The sequence below is a fragment of the Hippocampus bargibanti genome, linkage group LG13 (genome assembly GCF_051943395.1).
Source record: "Hippocampus bargibanti isolate YZ-2025 linkage group LG13, ASM5194339v1, whole genome shotgun sequence".
Taxonomy (NCBI): domain Eukaryota; kingdom Metazoa; phylum Chordata; class Actinopteri; order Syngnathiformes; family Syngnathidae; genus Hippocampus; species Hippocampus bargibanti.
The window spans coordinates 3,213,263-3,236,670 of record NC_142746.1 but is presented as its reverse complement, the minus strand read 5'-3'; the positions used below and the strand labels follow the sequence as shown (position 1 = coordinate 3,236,670).

Sequence of the window (23,408 nt, the reverse complement as noted above, 5' to 3'; positions counted from 1 at the left end):
AACTGACATCAGAAAAACGTTTTGTAGCATCTAAAATACCTAAAACACGCAGGCTGATATTTTTAGTCAAATGCAGAACACCAATAAAAATGACTTTAAAGGACATCCGATGTCTCCGGACAAGTTGTGTCCATAATTTGTAAAATGGCTTCAAATGACTTCTACTGGGCGTATTTTAAAAAGATTCCACGGCATATAGCTATATTTTACGTTTTAAGACTCACGCTGAATATTCAGGAAGTCTTGTTTTTGAGTTGGTGACGAGTCCGTACGTGACGTCACTAAAGGAATGCCCCCTGACCAAAAAAAAAAGACACATTGTAGCAGTCCTTCCATCATATCAATGTATTTTGCTGTATTGTTTGGTCTGAAAACCTTGTGTTGCACCCAAAAGCCGCCAGAAGAGGGTGTCCAAGCTCCATATAAGGAATTTATCAGCCTGTGGAAACGGAGGTGGCCACAGGAGGTCGCCATTTTGTGCCTCTTTTCTGGTGATCGTTTCTCCCCAATGTTACCTCAAAATGGCATGGAATAAATTATTTAATCGATTGCGAACATGTATGCTTTCCTCTTCAGAACTATTTGAATCATATTCATAATTGGATGTGTAACAAGAAAGCATATTCTCCGAATCTGAAGCCATTGTTTTGACTCTCAAGCAATGCAAGACGTCTTGGCGTGACATCACAAACTGGGGGAGGGACTTTCTGAAAATGCCCTATTCGCAGCTCAATTTTTTGCAGATTTTGGACACTTCAAGTCATTTTTATTGGTGTATTGCATTTGAATAAAAATATCATACTGTGTGTTTTGAGTATTTTTGATGCTATAAAACGTTTTTCTGATGTCAGTTAAGAAACAAAAAAGTGACGTCGGTTGTCCTTTAAGTGTCCCAAAACTGCCACAAAATGAGCTCGGAACCGGGCAGATTCAGAAAGTCCCGCCCCCTTGTTCGTTACGTCACACCCATATACTTCTTCACAAACTGGCTTGCTCTAGAATCAAAACAATGGCTTCAGATTGGGAGAAGAGGCTTTCTTGTTAACATCCAGTTATGAATATGGTTCATATGATTCAAATAGTTCTGACGAGGAAAGCATACATGTTTGCAATCGATTCAAGAAGTCCTTCCGTATCAATTCGAGCCGTCTGGACTCCAATTTGGCGCCCAGAAAATGTACAAGATGGCACACTATCTCTGTTAGAAATAGGCTGATTTGTCCGCTGGGAATTTGTGCAAATTTACACCTTTATGCGTGTTACTGCAATTGGCTGCCACACAACGATTCACCACTGCGTTATTTATGTAGTTTTCCTTTTATTTCGCCATCAACACAGTATTTTCAGATGAAAAAAAAGTATCCAAAATGCATTGTGTGTTGCTTTCTCGGTCAGGGGCGTTCCAAATGTGACGTCACTTCTGGCATCGTCATCAACTCGAAAACAAGACTTCCTGAATACTCAGCTCGAGTCTTAGAAGGTAAAATATTGCTATATGCGATGGAATCTTTATCAGATGCGCTCAGTAGAAGTCTTTTGAAGTAATTTTGCAAATTATGGACGCAACTTGTCCGGTGGTGTCGGTTGTCCTCACTCATTCACTGCCATTTCTGAATTTAATCAGGAATTGAAAATATGATGTGAAGCGCCATTTCAGAAAAGCGCTAGTCCACGAAGGGGCAGCATTTGCCTTTTGTACAGCCTCCCCCATTTCAAGCCAAGATATCTCCAGACCCACCTAACTTAGGAATGAACTGTTTTTTCATGCTTGGGTGTCGATAAAGGGCTAGCCATGGCCTCTGGCAATGTTTTCTTTTCCACAAGGGGGCAGCATTTCCCTTTTCTTTCCAAATTCGCGCTTTGTTCCAGATTCAGCTGTTATTAAAGTGCTATATAAACCAATATGTATATATTCCATTGTATTTTGGCAATCTGCCCCAATTTCAAGCTCATATAACTCCACACCCATATAACTTAGGACTTAACTCTTTCTTTCTGATGAAAGAAGAAAGATTAAAGTTTTTTTACGCTGGATTGAATGATTATGTAGTCCTAAAACTCAATATTCTTTGGCTCCTCCAATTGGAGTGAAAATGACAAAAACCCTGCCACTGGAGTGGAGACATTTTTGCACATTGTTTGGCAGTGATTGAGTTAAAAGGATTCTCGGAATGACCATTCAGAATCAGGTCAGGTTTGTTTCGTCTTGTCAGGTTTGCTATGTATTCAGTCAAGTTTTAATTATTAATGGTTTTGTTTGTTACTTTGGGCCTTGTTTGTGTGTTGTTTTTTTTAATTTAGTTCCTGTTTCCACTTCAGTATTCCACACTCATTCCGACTCCAAACCCCATTATCGCTGACTTCTACGATTTGGCACCTGGCAGTGAATGGGTCAATTTATTTGGATGTCTACTTAGGGATTTTCATCTCAAAAGCCACCTATTTAAAAATCGCATTTTCTGTGTAGCTTTCTCTTGTTTCTATTTATAACTATTTTATTTATTGTATTCTATTTGTGATTGTATTATATTTATTATAGTCCCTATGCTTGTCTGTGACTGTAAAGTGTCCTTGAGAGCTTTGAAAGGCGCTCAAAATGAAATTTATTATTATTATTATTATTATTATTATTATTATTATTATGATCCCACTTTTGACTTGCTGTCAATACTATTTTTTTACCGTTAATTTAATTTCATGTATTTTAATGTATTTTATTTTAAGGTATTTTAAATTATTATATTTCATTGTATTTTGTTGCGTTTTATTTTCTTATAATGTATTTTCATGTTTATAGTTAATGTAATTAAATTTCATGTATTTTAATGTATTTTATTTTAAGGCATTTTAAGTTATTCTATTTTATTGTATTTTGTTTTTCTTTTTTCTTATGATGTATTTTCATGTTTTTATTTTATTGTATTGTATTTCTCAGCGAACCTCAGCATACATTTGTTTTCAATGCATTGGGTTTGTAGAGTGAACGCAGGCGCGAATGGCTGCCGCTGCTCACGCGCACAAAAAAGATCCAGTGACTGTAAAGTGTCCTTGAGAGTTTTGAAAGGCGCTTAGAAATTAAATGTATTATTATCATTATTATTAATTTATTTCCAAATTGTACTTATGTTGTGTATTATTTGCTATTTTGCAGTCATTGCTTTTTCTGCAAAGGTAACGTAAGGGGAAACAAAATAAAAATTAGCTTCCACTGTTTAGCCAATGAGAAAAAAAATTGCTCACTCTTGGAATAAATGTTTCCATCCATCAGGGAGTGCGCGGGATGATTCCTCAAGTGTCCATTCATTAAAAGCGTCGCCGTTTCCTGCCCTTGACGTGACCTTGGTGTGGTCGTCATCCTTCTTCCACTTAAACGTCTTCTCTTGTCAGGCCGGAGGAGGCGTGGCGGAGGCGGAAAGTCACTCGGCGTCGCTCAAAGTGGACGATGAGCTTGCGGGGGATCGACCGGATGACGCTGACTCCAAGGTGGGCGCTCGCACTAAAACTACACTGACGAATGAATAGGAAAAAAAGTATCAATGAGAAGGTTTCTTCCGCCGTCATCTGTTCTTCTTTGAAGGTGTCGGACGTTTCACTTCTTATCCAAGAGGCTCCGTCAAAACTACCAGCAAAATTTGCTGGTAGTTTTGCCCCTATACAGTGGAACCTCAGTTTTCGAACGACTCACAGTTCGAACAAATCGGAGTCCGAACAAAATATTTGAGAAATTCTTGCTGCGTAGTTCGAACAACAATCGGATTTCGAACACCGGTACGACGCGTGAGTGCGTACGTGAGGGTGGGATGCTGAGCGGCGTACGGGTGTATCGCTCACTTCGTGACGAACTGTTGTCGCTTGCGGACGTGCTGCGTTTTGCTCTTGCGTTTAATATAGGTGTACGAAGAGTTTTAGCCCCTAATCATGCGTCCAAAGAAAGTAAGTGCTGCTACAAGTGAAAAAAGAAAAGTAGTGCGTACGACTATTGCATTTAAGAAAGAAATAATAGCAAAATATGAAGGAGGCGTGCGAGTGTCTGATCTGGCTAGGGCAGGGGTGCTCACACTTTTTTCAGCAAGTGAGCTACTTTTGAAATGATCTACTCATTATATTTATTGAGAAATATAGTGAAGATTATTGCAATTTATGTTGATGTATATCCGCATATGTTGCACAACACAGCATAATTATGTCAATTGTCTGCCATTACCTGAGTTCACTCTGATGACTGGCAGACGAGACAACTGCACTTGAAAATGTCATCGTGAAAAAAAGTCATCCTCTCATTCCGTATGAAAGTGATAGGTTTTTTTCGTCTTACTTGGTCCAGCTCTCCCACTTTTTTATACTCTATCTTACGTTGAAAGGGGAAAACCGAGCCAAAAATTAGGATGTAACTAACGACTTCCTTGTTCACTTTGCAACGAAAGGGCATTGTTTGAGCTCGGAGTGAGGCTCTCAATGAGATATCATTTGATTGGTTCTCCGGTGTATCAATCAAATAAAGGGATGGCTGATTGGCTGACGTCGAGTTTTTTTTCAAAAGAACTCCACTTGATTTGTTAAGTGTCAGTTCCTGACAATGTCACATCACCTTGTCTTGCGATCTACCAATAGTACCATGGAGATCGATTGGTCGATCACGATCGACGTATTGAGCACCCCTGGTAGGGAATACAGCATGGCGAAATCTACGATCAGTACGATATTAAAGAATAAGGAGGCTGTGAAATCTAGTGATGTGGCTATGGGAGTGACAGTAAGTGTCATTGGATAGATATTTTAAGAGAAAACAACATCCTGTAGCCGAGTCATCTGTAGCAAAGAGATTTGAACGTGTGAGCACCCTTCAGACAGAAGAGCTCCCCGAAGTTTTTATGGAAGGGGACTCTCCTTCCAAACAATAAATTTCCTTCCTCCGTCCACCTGCGCCTTATGCTGACCACCACAAAGCTAAAACATCCTATTCATAATTCTTTTCTTTATGAACGTACAATTAGCCTGAGTTACATTTATGTTTATGTTATTTGTGTCTTTGCCATTTTGCCTAACATTTTCTGAGATGTACATTGCTTTTTATGTGTTGGTCAGCAATTTAATGTGCAATTTCATGCATGAAATAATGTATAAAATACTGTACTAAAAAGGTAAACATTCAGGGTGTTGGAACGGATTAAAACGATTTACATTATTTGTAATGGGAAACATGGTTTCGGTGATCGAACAAATCGCTTTTCGAACAGGGTTCTGGAACGGATTATGGCAGAGAACCGAGGTATCACTGTATATATATATATATATATATATATATATATATATATACAGTAAAGTCTCGTTATATCGATATCGGTTATATCGATAGTACCGCTTATTACGATACTACAGTAAAGTCTCGTTATGTCGATATCGGATATAACGATAGTCCCGGTTATATCGATACTATTTCTATGCACGCACGGAGAAAATTACATGCAAACAGGGTCGGATATATCGATAGTCCCGGTTATATTGATATTTTTTCGGATTCCCTTGAATATCGATATAACGAGACTTTACTGTATTTTCATTTCCCTTGCAGATTTCTAGTCTTTTTATGTATAATTAGTACCGTTTAGTACGATACCCGGTTATTACGATAATCCGGTTATTACGGTGCTCCTTTTCATCCCCCGCCGGCCATTTTTGTTGTTTATATCGATATATCCGTCGCGCCATTGGTCAACTTGGTCACGTGTCTTGTTACGTGAGCCGCCATCGGTCGCGCCATTGGTCGACTTGGTCACATGAGCCGCCATCGGTCGCGCTATTAGTCGACTTGGCCGTGTGACTTTGTCACGTGACACGCCATCGGTCGCGCCATTGGTCAACTTGGTCACGTGTCTTGGTTACGTGTCACGCCATCAGTCGCGCCATTGGTCGACTTGGTCAGGTGACTTGGTTATGTGCCCAGCACCCGTGTAACAGAGCCATTTTCATTTTCAGACGCTAGCTCGTGTGTAGCAGATGAGATTGAAGTGTTTGTGTTAAAAGGTAAAAATGGGAAGCAGAAGAAGATTGATGACTTTTTTAAATTGTATACATAATACAGTAAGATGTAAGCGTTGCAGTTTCCCTGTTGTGTTATGTACATGCCCACTGTACTGTATATGAATGCAATTGTTTTTTTGCAACAACGTTTCTTGTTTTGTCTGCTGAAGCGCGATGATTTTGAAAATTATTAACATTCCATACTGTGTATTAAAGGACAGCCGATGTCACTTTTTATTCAAATGCAAATAAAAATGACTTCACGCCAAGACGTCTCGCATTGCTTGTGAATCCAAACAATGGCTTCAGATTCGGATAATATGCTTTCTTGATACACATCCAGTTATGAATATGTTTCAAATACACTGTAGTTCTGAAGATTAAAGCATACATGTTTACAATCATTAAAGAATTATATGTGCCATTTTGAGGCAACATTGGGGGAACATCTCTCACCCAAAAAAAAAGGGAGCTAATGGCCAGCTCCGTTTCTTATATGGCGCTTGGCTGCCCTCTTTTGGCGGCTTTTGTTTAATGCAGTTCGGCGCAGGATCGGATATATTGATAGTCCCGGTTATATCGCTATTTTTTCGGACTCCCTTGAATATCGATATAACGAGACTTTACTGTATATAGTAAAGTCTCGTTATATCGATATTCTCGGGAGTCCGAAAAATATCGATATAACCGGGACTATCGATATATCCGACCCTTCGCGCATGTAATTTTCTCCTTGCGTGCATAGAAATAGTATCGATATAACCGGGACTATCGATATATCCGATATCGATATAACGAGACTTTACTGTATGTATATATATATATATACAGTAAAGTCTCGTTATATCGATATTCAAGGGAGTCCGAAAAAATATCGATATAACCGGGACTATCGATATATCCGACCCTGTTTGCATGTAATTTTCTCCGTGCGTGCATAGAAATAGTATCGATATAACCGGGACTATCGATATATCCGATATCGATATAACGAGACTTTACTTTATATATATATATATATATATATATATATATATATATATACGGTCGCTTTACAGTCACAGGATACGTTTTTCTGTGGGTGAGCAGCGGCAGCCACACGCGCCAGCGTTCACTCAACCCAGAAGGAACTCAAATAGATCGAAAGCTAGCTAGCTAGTAGATAGCTAATAGATAACCAGCTAGACAGCCAGCCATATAGCTAATAGATAGCAAATAGCAGCCGCAGCCACACGCGTCAGCGTTCACTCAACCCGGAAGTAACTCAAATAGATAGAAAGCTAGCCTACACATAACTAATAACTAGCTTTAAAGGACAACCGACGCCTCCCGACAAGTTGCGTCCATAATTTGTGAAATCACTTCAAATGACTTCTACTGAGCGTATTTTACAAAGATTCCACGGCATATAGCTATATTTTACGTTTTAAGACTCGCGCTGAATATTCAGGAAGTGTTGTTTTCGAGTGACGTCACGTTCGGAACTGAGAAAGGGACACACAATGCATTTTGCGGTACTTTGCCTGTAAACTTCGTGTTGATCCGTGTTGATGGCGAAATTAGAAGGAAAACAAATAAATAACGCGATGGTGAATCGTTGCGTGTTGCACCAAAACAACTATTTGATATTCGCTGACACAAATTCCCAGCAGAATTCATTAGGCACTTTAAGTCATTTTTATTGGTGTTTTTCATTTGACTAAAAATATCAGCCTGCGTGTTTTGGGCATTTTAGATGCTATAAAACATTCTGATGTCAGTTAGGAAACAAATAAAATGGTTAGTTGTCCTTTAAGACAACGTATGAAATATCGTTTTGGTCTTCTACGGATAACACTTTTTCGTTATCCCCTTAGAGCTCATCAGGATGCCCGTCCGTGCTGGAATCGTCGGAAATCTCCACGGAGAACGGGCGCGCCAGTCGCTTCCCACAACCCGAAATGGAGATTTCTTTCAGCCCGCTGCAGCCCGACCGCATGGCCCTCAGACGGCGAGGTGACTCGAGCGCCGTCACTGTCAAGATTACGCGCTCGGCCCGCAAGAGGAAGAGCGGGGACATGGACAAGGTAGGGAAAGGCACCTCCGTCGGTTACCATGGCGCTACACACAAACGCTAACCTCACATTTGGGCGCTACCAATAAATACTTCCGGGCGTTTTTCCTTCACCCTCCGCGAAAATAACTGACAAAGGCGGATGTTCATTTTATTTTTTTACAGTTTTTATATGTTACATATTTTTACATTTGTGTACCAATATTTTTTCAATCAGTTTATGTATTTATTCATTTATTCTTGAGTTTATTTCTATTTTTGTTTTAGCCCACATATTTATTTTTTGCTTTTGTTTATTTTTCTGTTTATTTGTTTTTTAAACAGTTTTACATAATTTTACATTTTTGTACCAATATTTCTTCAATGAGTTTATTTATTTATTCATTTATTTTTGAGTTTATTTGTTGATTATTTTTTGCCCATCTGTTTATTTATTTATTTTTGTTTATTTGTCTGTTTATTTGTTTAACAGGTTTATATGTTACATATTTTTTCATTTGTGTACCAATATTTCGTCAATGAGTTAATTTATTTATTCATTTATTTTAAGTTTATTTGTTTATTTTTTGCCCAACTGTTTATTTATGTTTTTGTTTATTTGTCTGTTTCTGTTTTTTTTAAACAGTTTTATATATGACATCGTTTTTTTCAATCAGCTTATGTATTTATTTATTTTGAAGTTTTTTTGCCTGTCTGTTTATTTTTTTTTGTTTGTATTTTTATTATTACATATTTTTACATTTCTGTACCAATATTTTTTCAATCAGTTTATGTATTCATTTATTTATAATAATAATAATAATTTGGATTTGGATTGGATTTGGATTTGCCTTTATTAGTCTCGCAGTGGAGAAATGTACATTTCACAGCAGCAAAGTAATGAAAGGAACGAAAGTAGAAAACAAAATACATGAGCTGCTGGAAAGGCAGCCACTCTCGCGGCACCGTCTTGAAGTCAAAAGAACAAAAAAAAAAGTAAATAACAAATAATATGACAGCATAGAGACAATATGACAAAACAAAGACACAGAGAGACATTCATGTTACATGTTATATGTTACACATTTTTTCATTTGTGTACCAATATTTCGTCAATGAGTTAATTTATTTATTCATTTATTTTAAGTTTATTTGTTTATTTTTTGCCCAACTGTTTATTTATGTTTTTGTTTTTGTCTGTTTCTGTTTTTTTTAAACAGTTTTATATATGACATCGTTTTTTTCAATCAGCTTATGTATTTATTTATTTTGAAGTTTTTTTGCCTGTCTGTTTATTTTTTTTGTTTGTATTTTTATTATTACATATTTTTACATTTCTGTACCAATATTTTTTCAATCAGTTTATGTATTCATTTATTTATAATAATAATAATAATAATAATTTGGATTTGGATTGGATTTGGATTTGCCTTTATTAGTCTCGCAGTGGAGAAATGTACATTTCACAGCAGCAAAGTAATGAAAGGAACGAAAGTAGAAAACAAAATACATGAGCTGCTGGAAAGGCAGCCACTCTCGCGGCGCCGTCTTGAAGTCAAAAGAACAAAAAAAACTAAATAACAAATATGACTGCACAAAGACAATATGACAACACAAAGACACAGTCATTCATCTTCAGCACTTTCTGTACCCATGAAGCAGTTCTAGATGAAAGAGGAGAGGATCAAAGTGTCTTTCCACCAGTGGATCAGGGACATCATGGTGGAATGTGCACGTCGACTACAAGCTAAATGTTGAAGGCAAATATGCTAATTATAATTAATAATAATAATAATACATTTCATTTTAAGCGCCTTTCAAAGCTCTCAAGGACAACTTACACTCACAGACAAGCATAGGTACAATAATAAATAAAATACAATCACAAATACAGTAAAGTCTCGTTATATCGATATCGGATATATCGATAGTCCCGGTTATATCGATACTATTTCTATGCACGCACGGAGAAAATTACATGCAAACAGGGTCAGATATATCGATAGTCCCGGTTATATCGATATTTTTTCGGACTCCCTTGAATATCGATATAACGAGACTTTACTGTAGTTTATTTGTTTATTCTTTTGCCCATCTGTTTATTTATTTTTTTGTTTATTTGTGTTTTTTTACAGTTTTATATATTACATATTTTTTCATTGGTGTACCAATATTTTTTTAATTAGTTTATTTATTCATTTATTTTGAAGTTTATTTTTTTGCCCATCTTTTTATTTATTACTTTTATATATTACATATTTTTACATTTGTGTACCAATATTTTTTCAATCAGTTTATTTATGTATCCGTTTATTTATTTTGAACTTTATTCGTTCATTTTGTTATTCTATCTGTTTATTTATTTTTTCTTTATTTGTTTTTTTTTACAGCTTTCTATGTACCAATATTTTTCTATTGTTTTTTTATTTACAGTAAAGTCTCGTTATATCGATATCGGATATATCGATAGTCCCGGTTATATCGATACTATTTCTATGCACGCACGGAGAAAATTACATGCAAACAGGGTCGGATATATCGATAGTCCCGGTTATATCGATATCTTTTTGGACTCCCTTGAATATCGATATAACGAGACTTTACTGTAGTTGGTTTTGTTTTATTTTAATGTATTTATTTCGTTCACAACATTTTCATGTGAATTGACATTTTTTTCCAAATCCCTTTTAAACAATTCTCACTCCCCTTCTACCCAAAGTGTCCCATTTTTAGACGCAGAAAATGTCCAGCAAACCAACCCCAGGTATTCCCCCCACCATGCCTTTATCATCTTGTACATCACTTTCATCTCAACATTCACCCTCACATTAGCTACTTTCCACTTTCAACAACAACCATGTACAGTCATACCTCGGTTTACGAAACCCTTAGCTTACGAACTTTTCGGTTTATGAACATTAAATTTATGAAAATTTTACCTTGGCATACAAACTATTTTTTGGGATACACATGCAGCTGCCACAATGAGTGATGTGTCGTTCACGAACGAGCCCGTTCTCCTAAAAGATAATGGCAGCCGGCTTGTTTTGGTCCTCTATTCCCCACCACCAGTCGTCGGTTAAAGCCACGTGATTGGTCAAGAACGCACCAGTGAGGGGAGATGGTTTAAACATTAAAGAGACAGGCAGACGACAGAGAGAGACTGACAAAATGGATACGAAACAGTGAAATCTGGACTCGTTTCAACTTTGATAGTTCAAAGGCAGAGTGTCGACTGCAAGGTTAAAATTCCCATCAGTCAGGCTCCACAAATAACCTGCACAAGCAATCTGTACACTTGATGCAAAAAGCTATCAACCCAGCTAAACAGAACACAATTGATGACGAACTCTGTAAAATTATCGCAGAGAAAGCACCTACAAGGGATCATTCCTCAAGATGGTGAAAAAAGAAGTCTACGTTCCTCATCAAGTGTTTAATGCTGATTAAACCGGCCACTCCATTCCATCAAGCCTTCAACGACCGTCACAAATGTAAATAAAACCACTTTATTACAAAGTACAGTTTATTTCTTTAATTATAATACCGTAGCACATTTATTATACATAAAATAAGGTATATTTTGTGTAGTTTTAAGGCTTAGAAAATTAGAAAGTAGAAAATTACGTTTTATGTGGACCTGGGAACTGATTATTCTCATTTTAATGGTTTCCTATGGGAAATTAATTTTTGGGATTCACACTTTTCTCCTTACACACTGTCTGGGAACCAATTAAGTTCGTAAGCCAAGGTATCACTGTAGTTGTCATCTATTCGTCATCACCGTCATCATAACAACTCGCAAAATCTGCCAGTCATGACATGGAAATTTAGGACACTTGTGGTTATACTCCTCGTATCTCGACGCGCAATCGCGCGCTTGCTAGTTTTCGGGACCTTCATTTGACCTTGACTTTCTCTTCCGAGTGCTTCAAGTTAGCAACAGCTAGAGGCTTCCTTGAGGGAGTTTTGGGCAGCCATTATGGTGGCAAATCTGGGGTTGTCTGACCGCCCCAATCAAAAAAAAATTTGGACTCCAAATCGGCATCCCGCGCACAAACCACCCCAGATGGAGCGTGCACACGCACGCTGTTTTCAACCACGAGGACATTGAGTGTGAACCCCCCCCCCCCATCACCTGATTCCTCTCCCCCTGTTACTAGCCAAGAAAGTCAGTTTGATTGACATCAGTTTATGCTTCACTCCCAAAAAACAAACCAAAAAAAACAAATTAATCGGAGTGAATTATAGGCATTTTTTTTCTTATTTTCGCATCTCAACTTGGGTGCGCGTGCACACCTGAACATTTGGCTTCGGAATGTGAATTAAAATAAAACACATTATGGCAAATGAATGAATACATCCAAATGCTAGCTTGTGTTGTGTTTGTGTGTATGAACACACACGTGTATGTGTGTGAGTATGTGTTTGGAGTGCCCGGACATCTGTGAAGTGTGAAACCAAACGAGTCATTCTGCGTGAATTAGCATAATTTCGCGCCCCCGCGCTGAGTGATTTGGCAACTCGGACAGCAGACCTGGCGGCCCAAGCGCGCAATCGTGTCCAAGCCAAAACGTAAGCAGAGCGGGGGATGGGTGTTGCTATTGATTAGTATTAGCACCTTAGCGCTAACAGCATAAAGCTTCTCTAAAATCTGAGTTGGGGTAGGGGGGGGCCGTTAAGGATAAGGCTGTTGTAAATTGTGGGTACAGACGCTCCCATACTTGCAGACATTCAAGTTATGAACAACGGTACATATGAGCATTGTTGTAGTAACATATTGTCAGAGATATTCGATCGGACACTGTGGACAAAGACTCGAACCCAGAAAGATTGTCTTTACTGCCAGCAGGAGACACAGCCATTCATGACAGACGGCTCAATTCTGCAGCCCTCTGCCAAGCTATTTATTGGGAGTATATGCAAATTTAAGCGATACATTAGTAAAACATAGTTTTCTTGATTAGAATACCACACCCCTGGGCGTAAGCTGTAAGCAAGAAAACATTGTCTTTTCCATGAACTGATAAATTTGTAACCTGGCTAATGAGCTCTTCCTGTGAAGGAGTTTCAAGTCGTAAATTGCTTTGGTGATAAAGGAGTTTCCCAAGTCTTAAATTCTGTCCAGGGCCAGATCTCCTACCTAGATAAAGATGACAGTTTAACTTGCTGTGTCTGTTGACCTCAGATTGACCCCAGTTTGTCTGTGTATCAATTGTGTATTCGAGTCACACATGTTGACTAAGTATATAACAGCATGAAACTTTTAAATATGATAACTTCTTATTCTGTCTAATCTCTATCACATATGTAGTATTCTCTCCAGTTGTACATGTACGTATCTTTATAGAGCATATATTTTATTCAATGTTTATTTTTACAGTACAAACCAATACAGGCTACACATACAAGCCTTAACTTATTCCTCCCGGCAAACGACTACAGTCGTGTTTTTACTTCCGTGTATCCCAAGTCACTCCTCCAGTCGGGCTGAAGCAATAGCAAATAATGCCGGATGCCGACTACAGGCGGGCCGTGAATAGATGTTATCCCTTTACGGACGATTGTGCTTCTAGATCGAGAAAATGAAAGGTAGCAGTTCAAGTGCCGATTGAAACTGATGCGGCACAAGTTACATGTCCCTTTAAAACAGATTATATGCAGCTTTGCCTTTAAGAGCGTCAGTAACTTGTTTATTTACCGAGAAATACTAAAAATAAGGAGTGTCCCGAATTCGGAACATTCTAACGCTAACGCTATTTTCATGATTATATTGTTGATCCTGACTTGGTACCCGATGCGAATAATTGTCAGTGAATGGTGCGTTTTCCACTAATAGCAGTACCTCATAGCTTTGCATTCTCAATATGATTATTGAAACGGAGGTCCGTATGTTTTGTTTTTTTCTAAAATACCCATGTACTGGATACCTTTCCAGATCCTGATGAGAATGAAATAGATGACCATGTTGATGAAGACATTTTCGCATCTGACACAGTCGCGACTGTTGTATTGATGAACTTCTATCACCATTCAAATACTTTCGGGCTGATCAACTACGTGCTTCATAGGCTATCTCCGGGAAATCACTGGTGGAAATACCTGTTCTGGTTTCTAGTGGATATTTGTATTTGCAATGGATTTATAATGATGAAACTCTCTCCAAACCATCAAGTGAAAACCAGAACAGGTCGCCACCGTAAAAGGACTCAGTTAGAATTCAGGACAAACTTAGCTCATCAGTTGTTTGGCAATTACAGAAGGAAAAGAAAAGGAGAATACATAACGGAGAATGACACTGTTGCCCTCCTTCATTGGCCAGTAGAATTGGATAAAAAGAGAACATGTAAAGAGTGTGCAAAGAAGAAAATTCGGCACGAGCCAAGAACAGGTTGTGAGCAATGCAAGGTGAACCTATGCATTCCATGTTTTAAACCATACCACAAATAAAAACATCCTGAATTATTTTAAATGCATTCTAGGTTTATGTCATGCATATGTGACTTGTTGTGCATTTTGTTGTAATTTGCAGGTTTTGTAAAAAAAAAAAAATCTTCATTAACATTGCAATAATTTTCTAAAACTTCAATCATGTTCACAAAAAAACTCTTATTCTATTACATGTTATGAAAGTGTACTGTAAGTATCATAAAGATTGAACAATAAATAAAGAAGTTATAACAGTTTATTTGAACACGCATGTTAGTTATGAATTTCCTGCTGAAGCCACTCAGGGAGCACACTACAAAGCGAGGCTGCAGACTCTGTAGGCTGTGAGGAAAGAAATGCAAAATGCCTGCTCGGGAGGAACGAGTTAAACATATTTATATAAAGCTTAAAGGACAACTGACGTCACTTTTTTGTTTTTTAACTGACATCAGAAAAACGTTTTATAGTACCTAAAATACCCAAAACACGCAGTATCATATTTTTATTCAAATGCAAAACACCAATAAAAATGACTTAGTGTCCAAAATCTGCAAAAAAAATTGAGCTGCGAATTGGGCATTTTCAGAAAGACCCGCCCCCAGTTCGTGACGTCACGCCAAGACGTCTTGCATTGCTGGAGAATAAAAACAATGGCTTCAGATTCGGATAATATGCTTTCTTGTTACACATCCAGTTATGAATATGATTCAAATAGTTCTGAAGAGGAAAGCATACATGTTTGCAATCGATTAAAGAATTTATTCCGTGTCATTTTGAGGCAAACGGTTAGGGGGGAATGTCGCACCCAAAAATGGCGACCAGCTGCCGTGTAGAATGAATCAGCCCGTTTCCACAGGCTGGTAGATTCCTTTCATGGAGCTTGGACTCCCTCTGCTGGCGGCTTTTGGATGTAACATCAAGGTTTTCAGATAAACAGTTCAGCAAAATATATTGATGTGATGAAGGACTGCTACAATGTGTCTTTTTGTCGGTCATGGGGGGGTCCTTTCATGACGTAACGTGAGGACTCGTCACCAACTCAAAAACAAGACTTCCTAAATGTTCAGCGTGAGTCTTAAAACATAAAAGTATAGCTATATGCGATGGAATCTTTGTAAAATACACTCAGTAGAAGTCATTTGAAGCCATTTTACAAATTATGGACACAACTTGTCCGGAGACGTCGGTTGTCCTTTAAACATACTTATATAAGCCTTAAACATACAATCCATACAAAATATTAGCCCTGAAGCAACTTGCAAGCAAATTCACCTTACGAACGACCGCTCGGAACGTATCTTGTTCGTAAGTTGGGGAGCGTCTGTACTTGTTGAACACTTTGGCAATCACAGAGTTGGCCCATTTGTGACTGATTTGAATACCACGCCCCTGGACATCCCATGTGACAAGCACCAACATCCATAAACCAACGAACGACATTTGAATGGGTTGTCTTTCCATTAATTTATAGATTTATAACCTGGCGAATGAGCTCTTCCTGTGAAGGAATATACCAAGTTTTAAATTCTACCAAAGGCTTGATTTCTTACCCGACAATGACAGTTTAACAGGCTGTGTCAATTCACGTCAGATTGACCCCGCATTTACCGTGGTTCCATTGTGGGCCTTGTGTTCGGCCAACTAAGCATGAAACCTTTAAATATGTTCACTTCTATTCTGTCTTTTCGACATACAAATAAATTAAAAAACGGGCTTATTTGGATCAAACTGAAATTCACATAATACTAGATTGTTTGTATTTTTTCAATATGGCATAAAGAAGGGAGGAATCCGCCCCCATCCCACCCTGCCCTTCCCCTCATCCATGCACCCCATTCATGATCTTAATAACAATAATGCATGTCATTTATTAGCGCTTTTCAAAACTCTCATGGTCACTTTACAGTCACAGGATCAGTTTTTCTGTGGGTGAGCAGCGGCAGCCACACGCGCCAGCGTTCACTCAACCCGGAAGTAACTCTAATAGATTGAAAGCTAGCTAGCTAGCTAATAGATAGTTAATACACTAGATAGCTAACTAGACAGCTATTACTGTAGATAGCGAGCTAGATAGCCAACTCGCTAGCTAGACAGCTAATAGATTTCAAATAGAGAGCTAGATGTCACTGGTAGTTTTGCTGCTTTTGCCATGTGCGTCACCACAAAACATAATTTTTGTGTGTCCGTGTGTGTCAACAGGATGAAGTGGAAGCAGCGAATCGCCGAAACGCTAAAGTGACGCCGATACCGAGCGAGCAACAAGAGGAGGTGATGAGCAGATGGACGCACACTTCAGAATCACAACAGAAAGCCTTTAATAGTCCTTTCATAGTTTAATAGTCATAGAAATAAAATAAAAAAATAATAATCTAACGGAAAGGGATTTAAAAAATTGGTTTTTTCAAAATATTGACTCTCTGGTGTTTTCTACTATCTTTGTGACTGCTTTAGTTCCTGTAGATGATAGTTGTCCATGTTAAGCGCTTTGTAACAGCTTCACCTGTTGTTAAACCACTAAAGATAGCTTAATAGATTAATTTATTTGTAGATCTGGAGAAAGCGTACGACAGGTTGCCCAGAGAAGAGCTGTGGTATTGCATGAGGATGTCTGGAGTGACAGAAAAGTATGTCAGAGAGGTGCAAGACATGTATCATGACTGTAAGACAGTTGTGAGGTGTGCTGTCGGTGTGACTGAGGAATTCAAGGTAGAGGTGGGACTCCACCAGGGGTCAGCTCTGAGCCCCTTCTTGTTTGCTATGGTGATGGACAGGCTGACAGACGATGTTAGAGAAGAATCTCCTTGGACCATGGTGTTTGCAGATGACATTGTGATCTGTAGCGGGACCAGGGAACACGTGGCGGAGAAACTAGAGATGTGGAGATATGCCCTGGAAAGGAGAGGAATGAAGATCAGTCGCAGCAAGACGGAATATATGTGTGTGAATGAGAGGGATCCAAGTGCAAGAGTGATGCGACAGGGAGAAGAGATAAAGAAGGTGCAGGATTTTAAGTACTTGGGGTCAACTGTCCAGAGCAATGGAGAATGTGGAAAAGAGGTGAAGAAGTGTGTCCAGGCAGGCTGGAGCGGCTGGAGAAAAATGACAGATGTGATGTGTGATAGAAGGGTTTCAGCTAGGATGAAAGGAAAAGTGTATAAAACAGTGGTGAGACCAGCCATGATGTTTGGACTGGAGACAGTGCCACTGAAGAAAAGACAGGAAGCAGAGCTGGAGGTAGCAGAGCTGAAGATGTTGAGGTTTTCTTTGGGAGTGACCAGGTTGGATAGGATCAGGAATGAGTACAACTCATATTAGGCTTTGCAGAGAAAGTCACAGAGGCCAGACTGAGATGGTTTGGACATGTCCAGAGGAGAGGGAGTGACTATATCGGAAGAAGGATGCTGAGCCTTGAACTGCCAGGCAGCAGACTGAGAGGAAGACCAAAGAGGAGGTTTATGGATGTTGTCAAAGAAGACATGAAGGTAGCTGGTGTGAAAGAAGAGTATGCACAAAACCGGGATGGATGGAGGACATTGATTCGTTGTGGCGACCCCTGAGGGGAAAAGCCGAAAGGAAAAGAAGAAGATATAGCTTAATTTGCCCTCTTGCCAGCTATCTCCCTAGCTAGCTAACTATTTGCTATCTATTTGCAATCTAGCTAGCTAGCTAGCTAGCGAGGTACAGTAAAGTCTCGTTATATCGATATTCTCGGGAGTTAGAAAAAATGTCGATATAACCGTACTGTCGATATATCCGTCCTGCGCCGAACTGCATTAACAAAAGCCGCCAAAAGAGGGCATCCAAGCGCCATATAAGAAACGGAGCTGGCCATGAGCTCCCCATTTTGTGCCTCTTTTTTGGGGGGGGTGAGAGATGTTCCCCCAATGTTGCCTCAAAATGGCACATATAATTATTTAATCGATTGCAAACATGTATCCTCTTCAAAACTACAGTGTATTTGAATCATATTCATAACTGGATGTGTAACAAGAAAGCATATTATCCGAATCTGAAGCCATTGTTTGGATTCACAAGCAATGCAAGACGTCTTGGCGTGAAGTCATTTTTATTGGTGTTTTGCATTTGAATAAAAAGTGACATCGGTTGTCCTTTAATACACAGTATGGAATGTACAGTAATTTTCAAAATCAGCACGCTACAGCAGACAAAACAAGAAACATTGTTACAAAAAACAATTGCATTCATATACAGTACAGTGGGCATGTACATAACACAACAGGGAAACTGCAACGCTTACATCTTACTGTATTGTGTATGCAATTTAAAAAAGTCATCAATCTTCTTCTGCTTCCCATTTTTACCTTTTAAAACAAACATTTCAATCTCGTCTGCTACACACGAGCTAGTGTCTGAAAATGAAAATGGCTCTGCTACACGGGAGCTGGTCACGTGACCAAGTCGACCAATGGCGCGACCGATACAGATTTCGATAATCGTGGTACTGTATAGAAACCCCTAAGCAAATATCGATTCATCTTAAATATCTTTTGTATCGATATAAACATAGCAAAATGGCTGGCGGGAGATGAAAAAGAGCACCGTAGTTACCGAATTATCGTAAAAACCACGAATCGTACTAAACGGAACTAATTATACATAAAAAGACGAGAAATGTGCACGGTAAATGAAAATAGTGTCGTAATAAGCAGTATTATCAATATAAACAATATTGATATAACGAGACTTTACTGTATCTATTAGCTATATAGCTAGCCTGCTGGCTATCTATTCGCTAGCTTTCTATCTATTTGAGTTACTTCCGGTTTGAGTGAACACTGGCGCGTGTGGCTGCCGCTGCTCACCCACAGAAAGACTCATCCTGTCACTGTAAAGTGACTTTGAGAGTTTTGAAAGGCGCTTAGAAATGAAATGTATTGTTATTATTAAAAAGCACTTCACATAATAGTCAACACAAAGCAAAATAAAAAACACTACAGGAACATCACCTGGACAGTTGTGAAATCTTAATGACTTTTCCCATGGATGATGTTTGAGGAGAGGATGAAAGCCTCTTTTTCACCAGTTGATCACCCCTCCCTGCCCCTCCAAAAGATTCTAATCCCAATGTTGTCATGTTTTTTCAAACCTTTTTTTTTTTTTTTTTTTTTTTTTAAACGTAGCAATCCCATTCGTTGGCGTCCCCCGGCTCCCGCAGCGCGCGCTCTCGGAAAGAAGCAACATTGCAGAAGATTGGCGATTTCTTGCAAAGTTCGCCCACCCTGATCGGATCCAAAGGTTGGTTTTGGCGACCACCGCCATCTTCTTTCCGTTCCATCACAAAGCGCTATCGGGTCATCGTTTGTTTCACCCTGTCAGGTTTGTTTTTATCTTGTCATATGGTTTGTTTGCTACTTTGGTCCTTTTTGTTCAGATGACTATGTTGTTTGATATTTTGTTCCTGCTGACTTTACTTCATACAATTTGGGCAAATACCTGCCTGCATTCTTTTTGTGGTCCAACACCACCCCTATCTTGCAAATTGTGACATCTTCCTTTTCAAAGTCTTCCACGCCGGATGCCCACCAACAAAACCCACCCTGCCAATGTGTTCTCCTTGCTGTCTTTATTCTTCACAGGGTGATCTTGAAACAGATCCTGTTTTTGTTCTTTGCTGCCATTTAGTAACAGACAGTGGAATTACACCAAAAGTAAATAGGAACCAGGGTTTCTTGTCGCTAAGGAAATTGGTTGAATTAAGGGGAGGAGCTTCCATGGCAATGTTGCCAAAATATTTCGAAGCGTCCCTTTGCTTTTAACTCATTCGCTGCCATTCCCGAATTTATTTGGGAATCGAAAAGTGTGACGTGGAGCGCCATTCCTGAATTTGTTCGGGTTATGGGTTTTTTGCTTCCTTCTTCTCCGTTATCCTCTCGATCGTGATTTTTTTTTGTTTGTTTTTGACTTCAAGATGGCGCCGCGAGAATGCCTGCCTTTACAGCACCTCCTGTATTTTGTTTTTGCTGCTGTGAAATGTAAATTTATGCTGTTGTGAAATATATTAAAAAAAAAATAGTGATCGGACATTTTTGCAATTACAGTCAAACCTGGGTTTTCGACCATAATCCGTTCCAGACATCTGTTTGAAAAGTGATTTGGTCAAAAATCGAAATTTTTGCCATTACAATAATTGTAATTAATGTCTGCTTTTTTATATTTTTATCATGATTGAACAATAGAAACACGTTGACTCACAATGGAAACGCTCAACGTTTTTTTAATCGTGGTCGAGTGGTGCGTTCAGGTGCGCTCAGTTTGGTCGACAACCCATTTTGGGTTATAAACCAAGGCATAAAAAAACTGAAATTTTTGGTCTAGAACCGAGATGTTTGAAACATGAGGTTTTACTGTACCGTCAAACCAGGGTTTTTGACCATAATCGGTTCCAGAAAGCTGTTTGAAAAGCGATTTAGTCTAAAACCGAAATAAATCCCATTACGATCAATCTAATCAATATCTGCTATTTTTATCAATATTGAAAAATATAAAAACGTCAACTCACAATGGAAACGCTATACGCCAATGCGTCAATCACAATGAGACACGACACCAGGAAGTGACATATAAGCAAGTGGAGGGGAGTTTAGTGGTGCGTTCAAGTGCACTCAGTTTGCTAGAGAACCCATTTTCACTTGTAAACCCAGGCATAAAAAAACTGAAATTATTGGTCGAGAACCAAGATGTTTGAAAATCCAGCTTTGACTCAAGTTGCTTTTTCTTCCTCTTCACTGTATGACGTCCAATCTCGATTTTTGCTTCAAATACGATCATCACTTCGGAAGGACTTGCCATTTTGGAGCGACCGCTAGCCTCCAGCCAACATTTTACACAGTATACGATTCGACTAATGAAGACGCAAAGTTATCAGGCGGCCATCTTACGTTGCCACTCATTCACTAACCATGTCCAGAGGCTTTCAAAGTTTTAGCTAAGTTATATTCAACATGTTGAACCTGACGTGACATTTATTTTTATTTTATTTTGGGATGGCAGCCAAGAAGATGATGGGCCTGGTGAGCGCCTCGTCGTCCTCTTCCTCCATTGCTTCCCTGAGAGGCAAGAAGAGCCAAAAGAAGTTATTCAGCGCCGACATCTCTTCCCCAATGGCCGTCCCGGCACACCCGGTACCCTCACAAGCCTTTCCCCTTCCACCGCCAGTGGAATTAAATCACTTTCTCCCCCGTTTGCCCGAATATCGCTAAGTTGCGTATCGTGATACCTCGGCTTACAAATGCTTTAGCTAACGAACTTTTCGCCTTACGAATGTTAAATTCGTGAGAATATAACCTTGGAATACTTATTATTTTTCGGGAAACACATGGAGCGCTACAATGAGTGAACGAGCCGGTTCTCCTAATAAAGAACTGAAAAATGCAGCCAACTTTTTTTTTTGTCCTCAATTCCCCCCCAGTCTTCGGTTAATGCCGCACGTGATTGGTCAAGATACGTAATAGAGGAGGGAGGCGACATGCAGCTGTGAGCGGGGTGAGGGGTTACAGAAACACACACACAAACAAAGAAACAAAAGTGAAAAAAAAACAAAAGTGAATGAAATTGTGAGAAAATAGATTGAAAACACAGTGAAATTTGGACTCGTTTCAACTTTATTAATAATTCAAAGGCAGAGTGTTGACTGCAAGGTTAAAATATTCCATCAATCAGGCTGCACAAATAACCCGCACAAGCCATCTGTACAATTTGAAGAGAACATACAAGCAAGGGAACCAGCTATTAATCAAGTTGCTAGTGTGTCTGCCTGCATCTGTTTCTGTTGCAATATCACAACTTCTAAGACGTACAACCCAGAGCTCCTTGAGACACTTTATGCAAAAAGCTATCCATTCCATCAAGCCATCAACGACCATCACAAAGGTAAATAAAACGACTTTATTATACAGTATAGTTTATTTCTTTAGTTACAATACCGTAGCATATTTGTTATATATAAATTAAGGTATATTGTGTGTAGTTTTAAGGTTTATTTCGTGGAAAATTAGGTTTTATGGGGACCTGGGAACTGATTATTCTCATTTTGATAGTTTCCTATGGGAAGTTAATGTTTGGAATCCACACTTTTCAGCTGACACACATTTTCTGGGAACCAATTAAGTTTGTAAGCCAAGGTATCACTGTATTTTTGGTAATTGGTTTCTTGGTAAAATTGGCAAAAAATGTCACCCCACCTGCATCTTCGTAAATATTTGTTGTCTTCTTTTTCTGCACTTTACCTTGAAGAGTTGACTTGCTTTGTCGTTCCAGATGGTCGATACCAGCCTGGTTGCTCAGGACAAACAAAGCGATCATGTCATCATCAAAAGACGACTTCGCTCCAGAATTGGCAAATAACACACACGCACGCACGTACACTTTTGTAGTCTTGTTTATATTCCATCGTTTACGAAAATACCTCTGCGCTTGACCTAGTTGACGTTATCGGTCTTGCCTCGAGCAACGATTAACTTTCTGCTAAGATAAACTAAGCTAATCTTGAACCCGAGGAATCTGGTGGAAGTACTTTAGATTTGACAACTGACTAGTCTGACGGTTGACGCTAACTAGCCTGCTCACTTAATTCCCTTTTTGAAGTGCAATTTGACTTGTTGTTTTTAACGCTAAATGATGCTAAGTCATTAGCATTTTTTTCACGTCACCACTGAATAGTTGGGCATGTTAAACACTTTCAGTTTGTCTTTTGAGGAACAGTAGTTTAAGGATTAAAATTGTTCATATGGTTTAAAACTCTGCTCCTCTTTTGGCTCGCTAATGTCAGTGTCTGTGTGCTAATGCGCGTCTAGAATCCGTGAAAGTCAGAAAATTCAGGGAGTGTCAGGGTTCTTTACACCTGAGTAATAATAATCATAAATTTCATTTCTAAGCGCCTTTCAAAACTCTCAAGGTCACTTTACAG

The 23,408-nt window shown here is 38.9% G+C and overlaps 1 protein-coding gene across 1 annotated transcript in view; it reads left to right on the top strand.

The window, feature by feature from the left end:
* The window catches only part of LOC148889039 (kinesin-like protein KIF20B), a 63,298-nt gene extending 39,973 nt beyond the window's left edge, over nucleotides 1-23,325 (top strand). The window contains exons 28-34 of the mRNA XM_089011365.1: nucleotides 3,388-3,483; nucleotides 7,878-8,087; nucleotides 10,773-10,817; nucleotides 16,682-16,750; nucleotides 19,624-19,738; nucleotides 21,494-21,624; nucleotides 22,760-23,325. Coding sequence (XP_088867491.1) covers nucleotides 3,388-3,483; nucleotides 7,878-8,087; nucleotides 10,773-10,817; nucleotides 16,682-16,750; nucleotides 19,624-19,738; nucleotides 21,494-21,624; nucleotides 22,760-22,846 — 753 coding nt within the window. The 3' untranslated portion in view covers nucleotides 22,847-23,325. The remainder of the gene's footprint in view (nucleotides 1-3,387; nucleotides 3,484-7,877; nucleotides 8,088-10,772; nucleotides 10,818-16,681; nucleotides 16,751-19,623; nucleotides 19,739-21,493; nucleotides 21,625-22,759) is intronic.
* The last annotated feature ends 83 nt before the right edge of the window (nucleotides 23,326-23,408 follow it).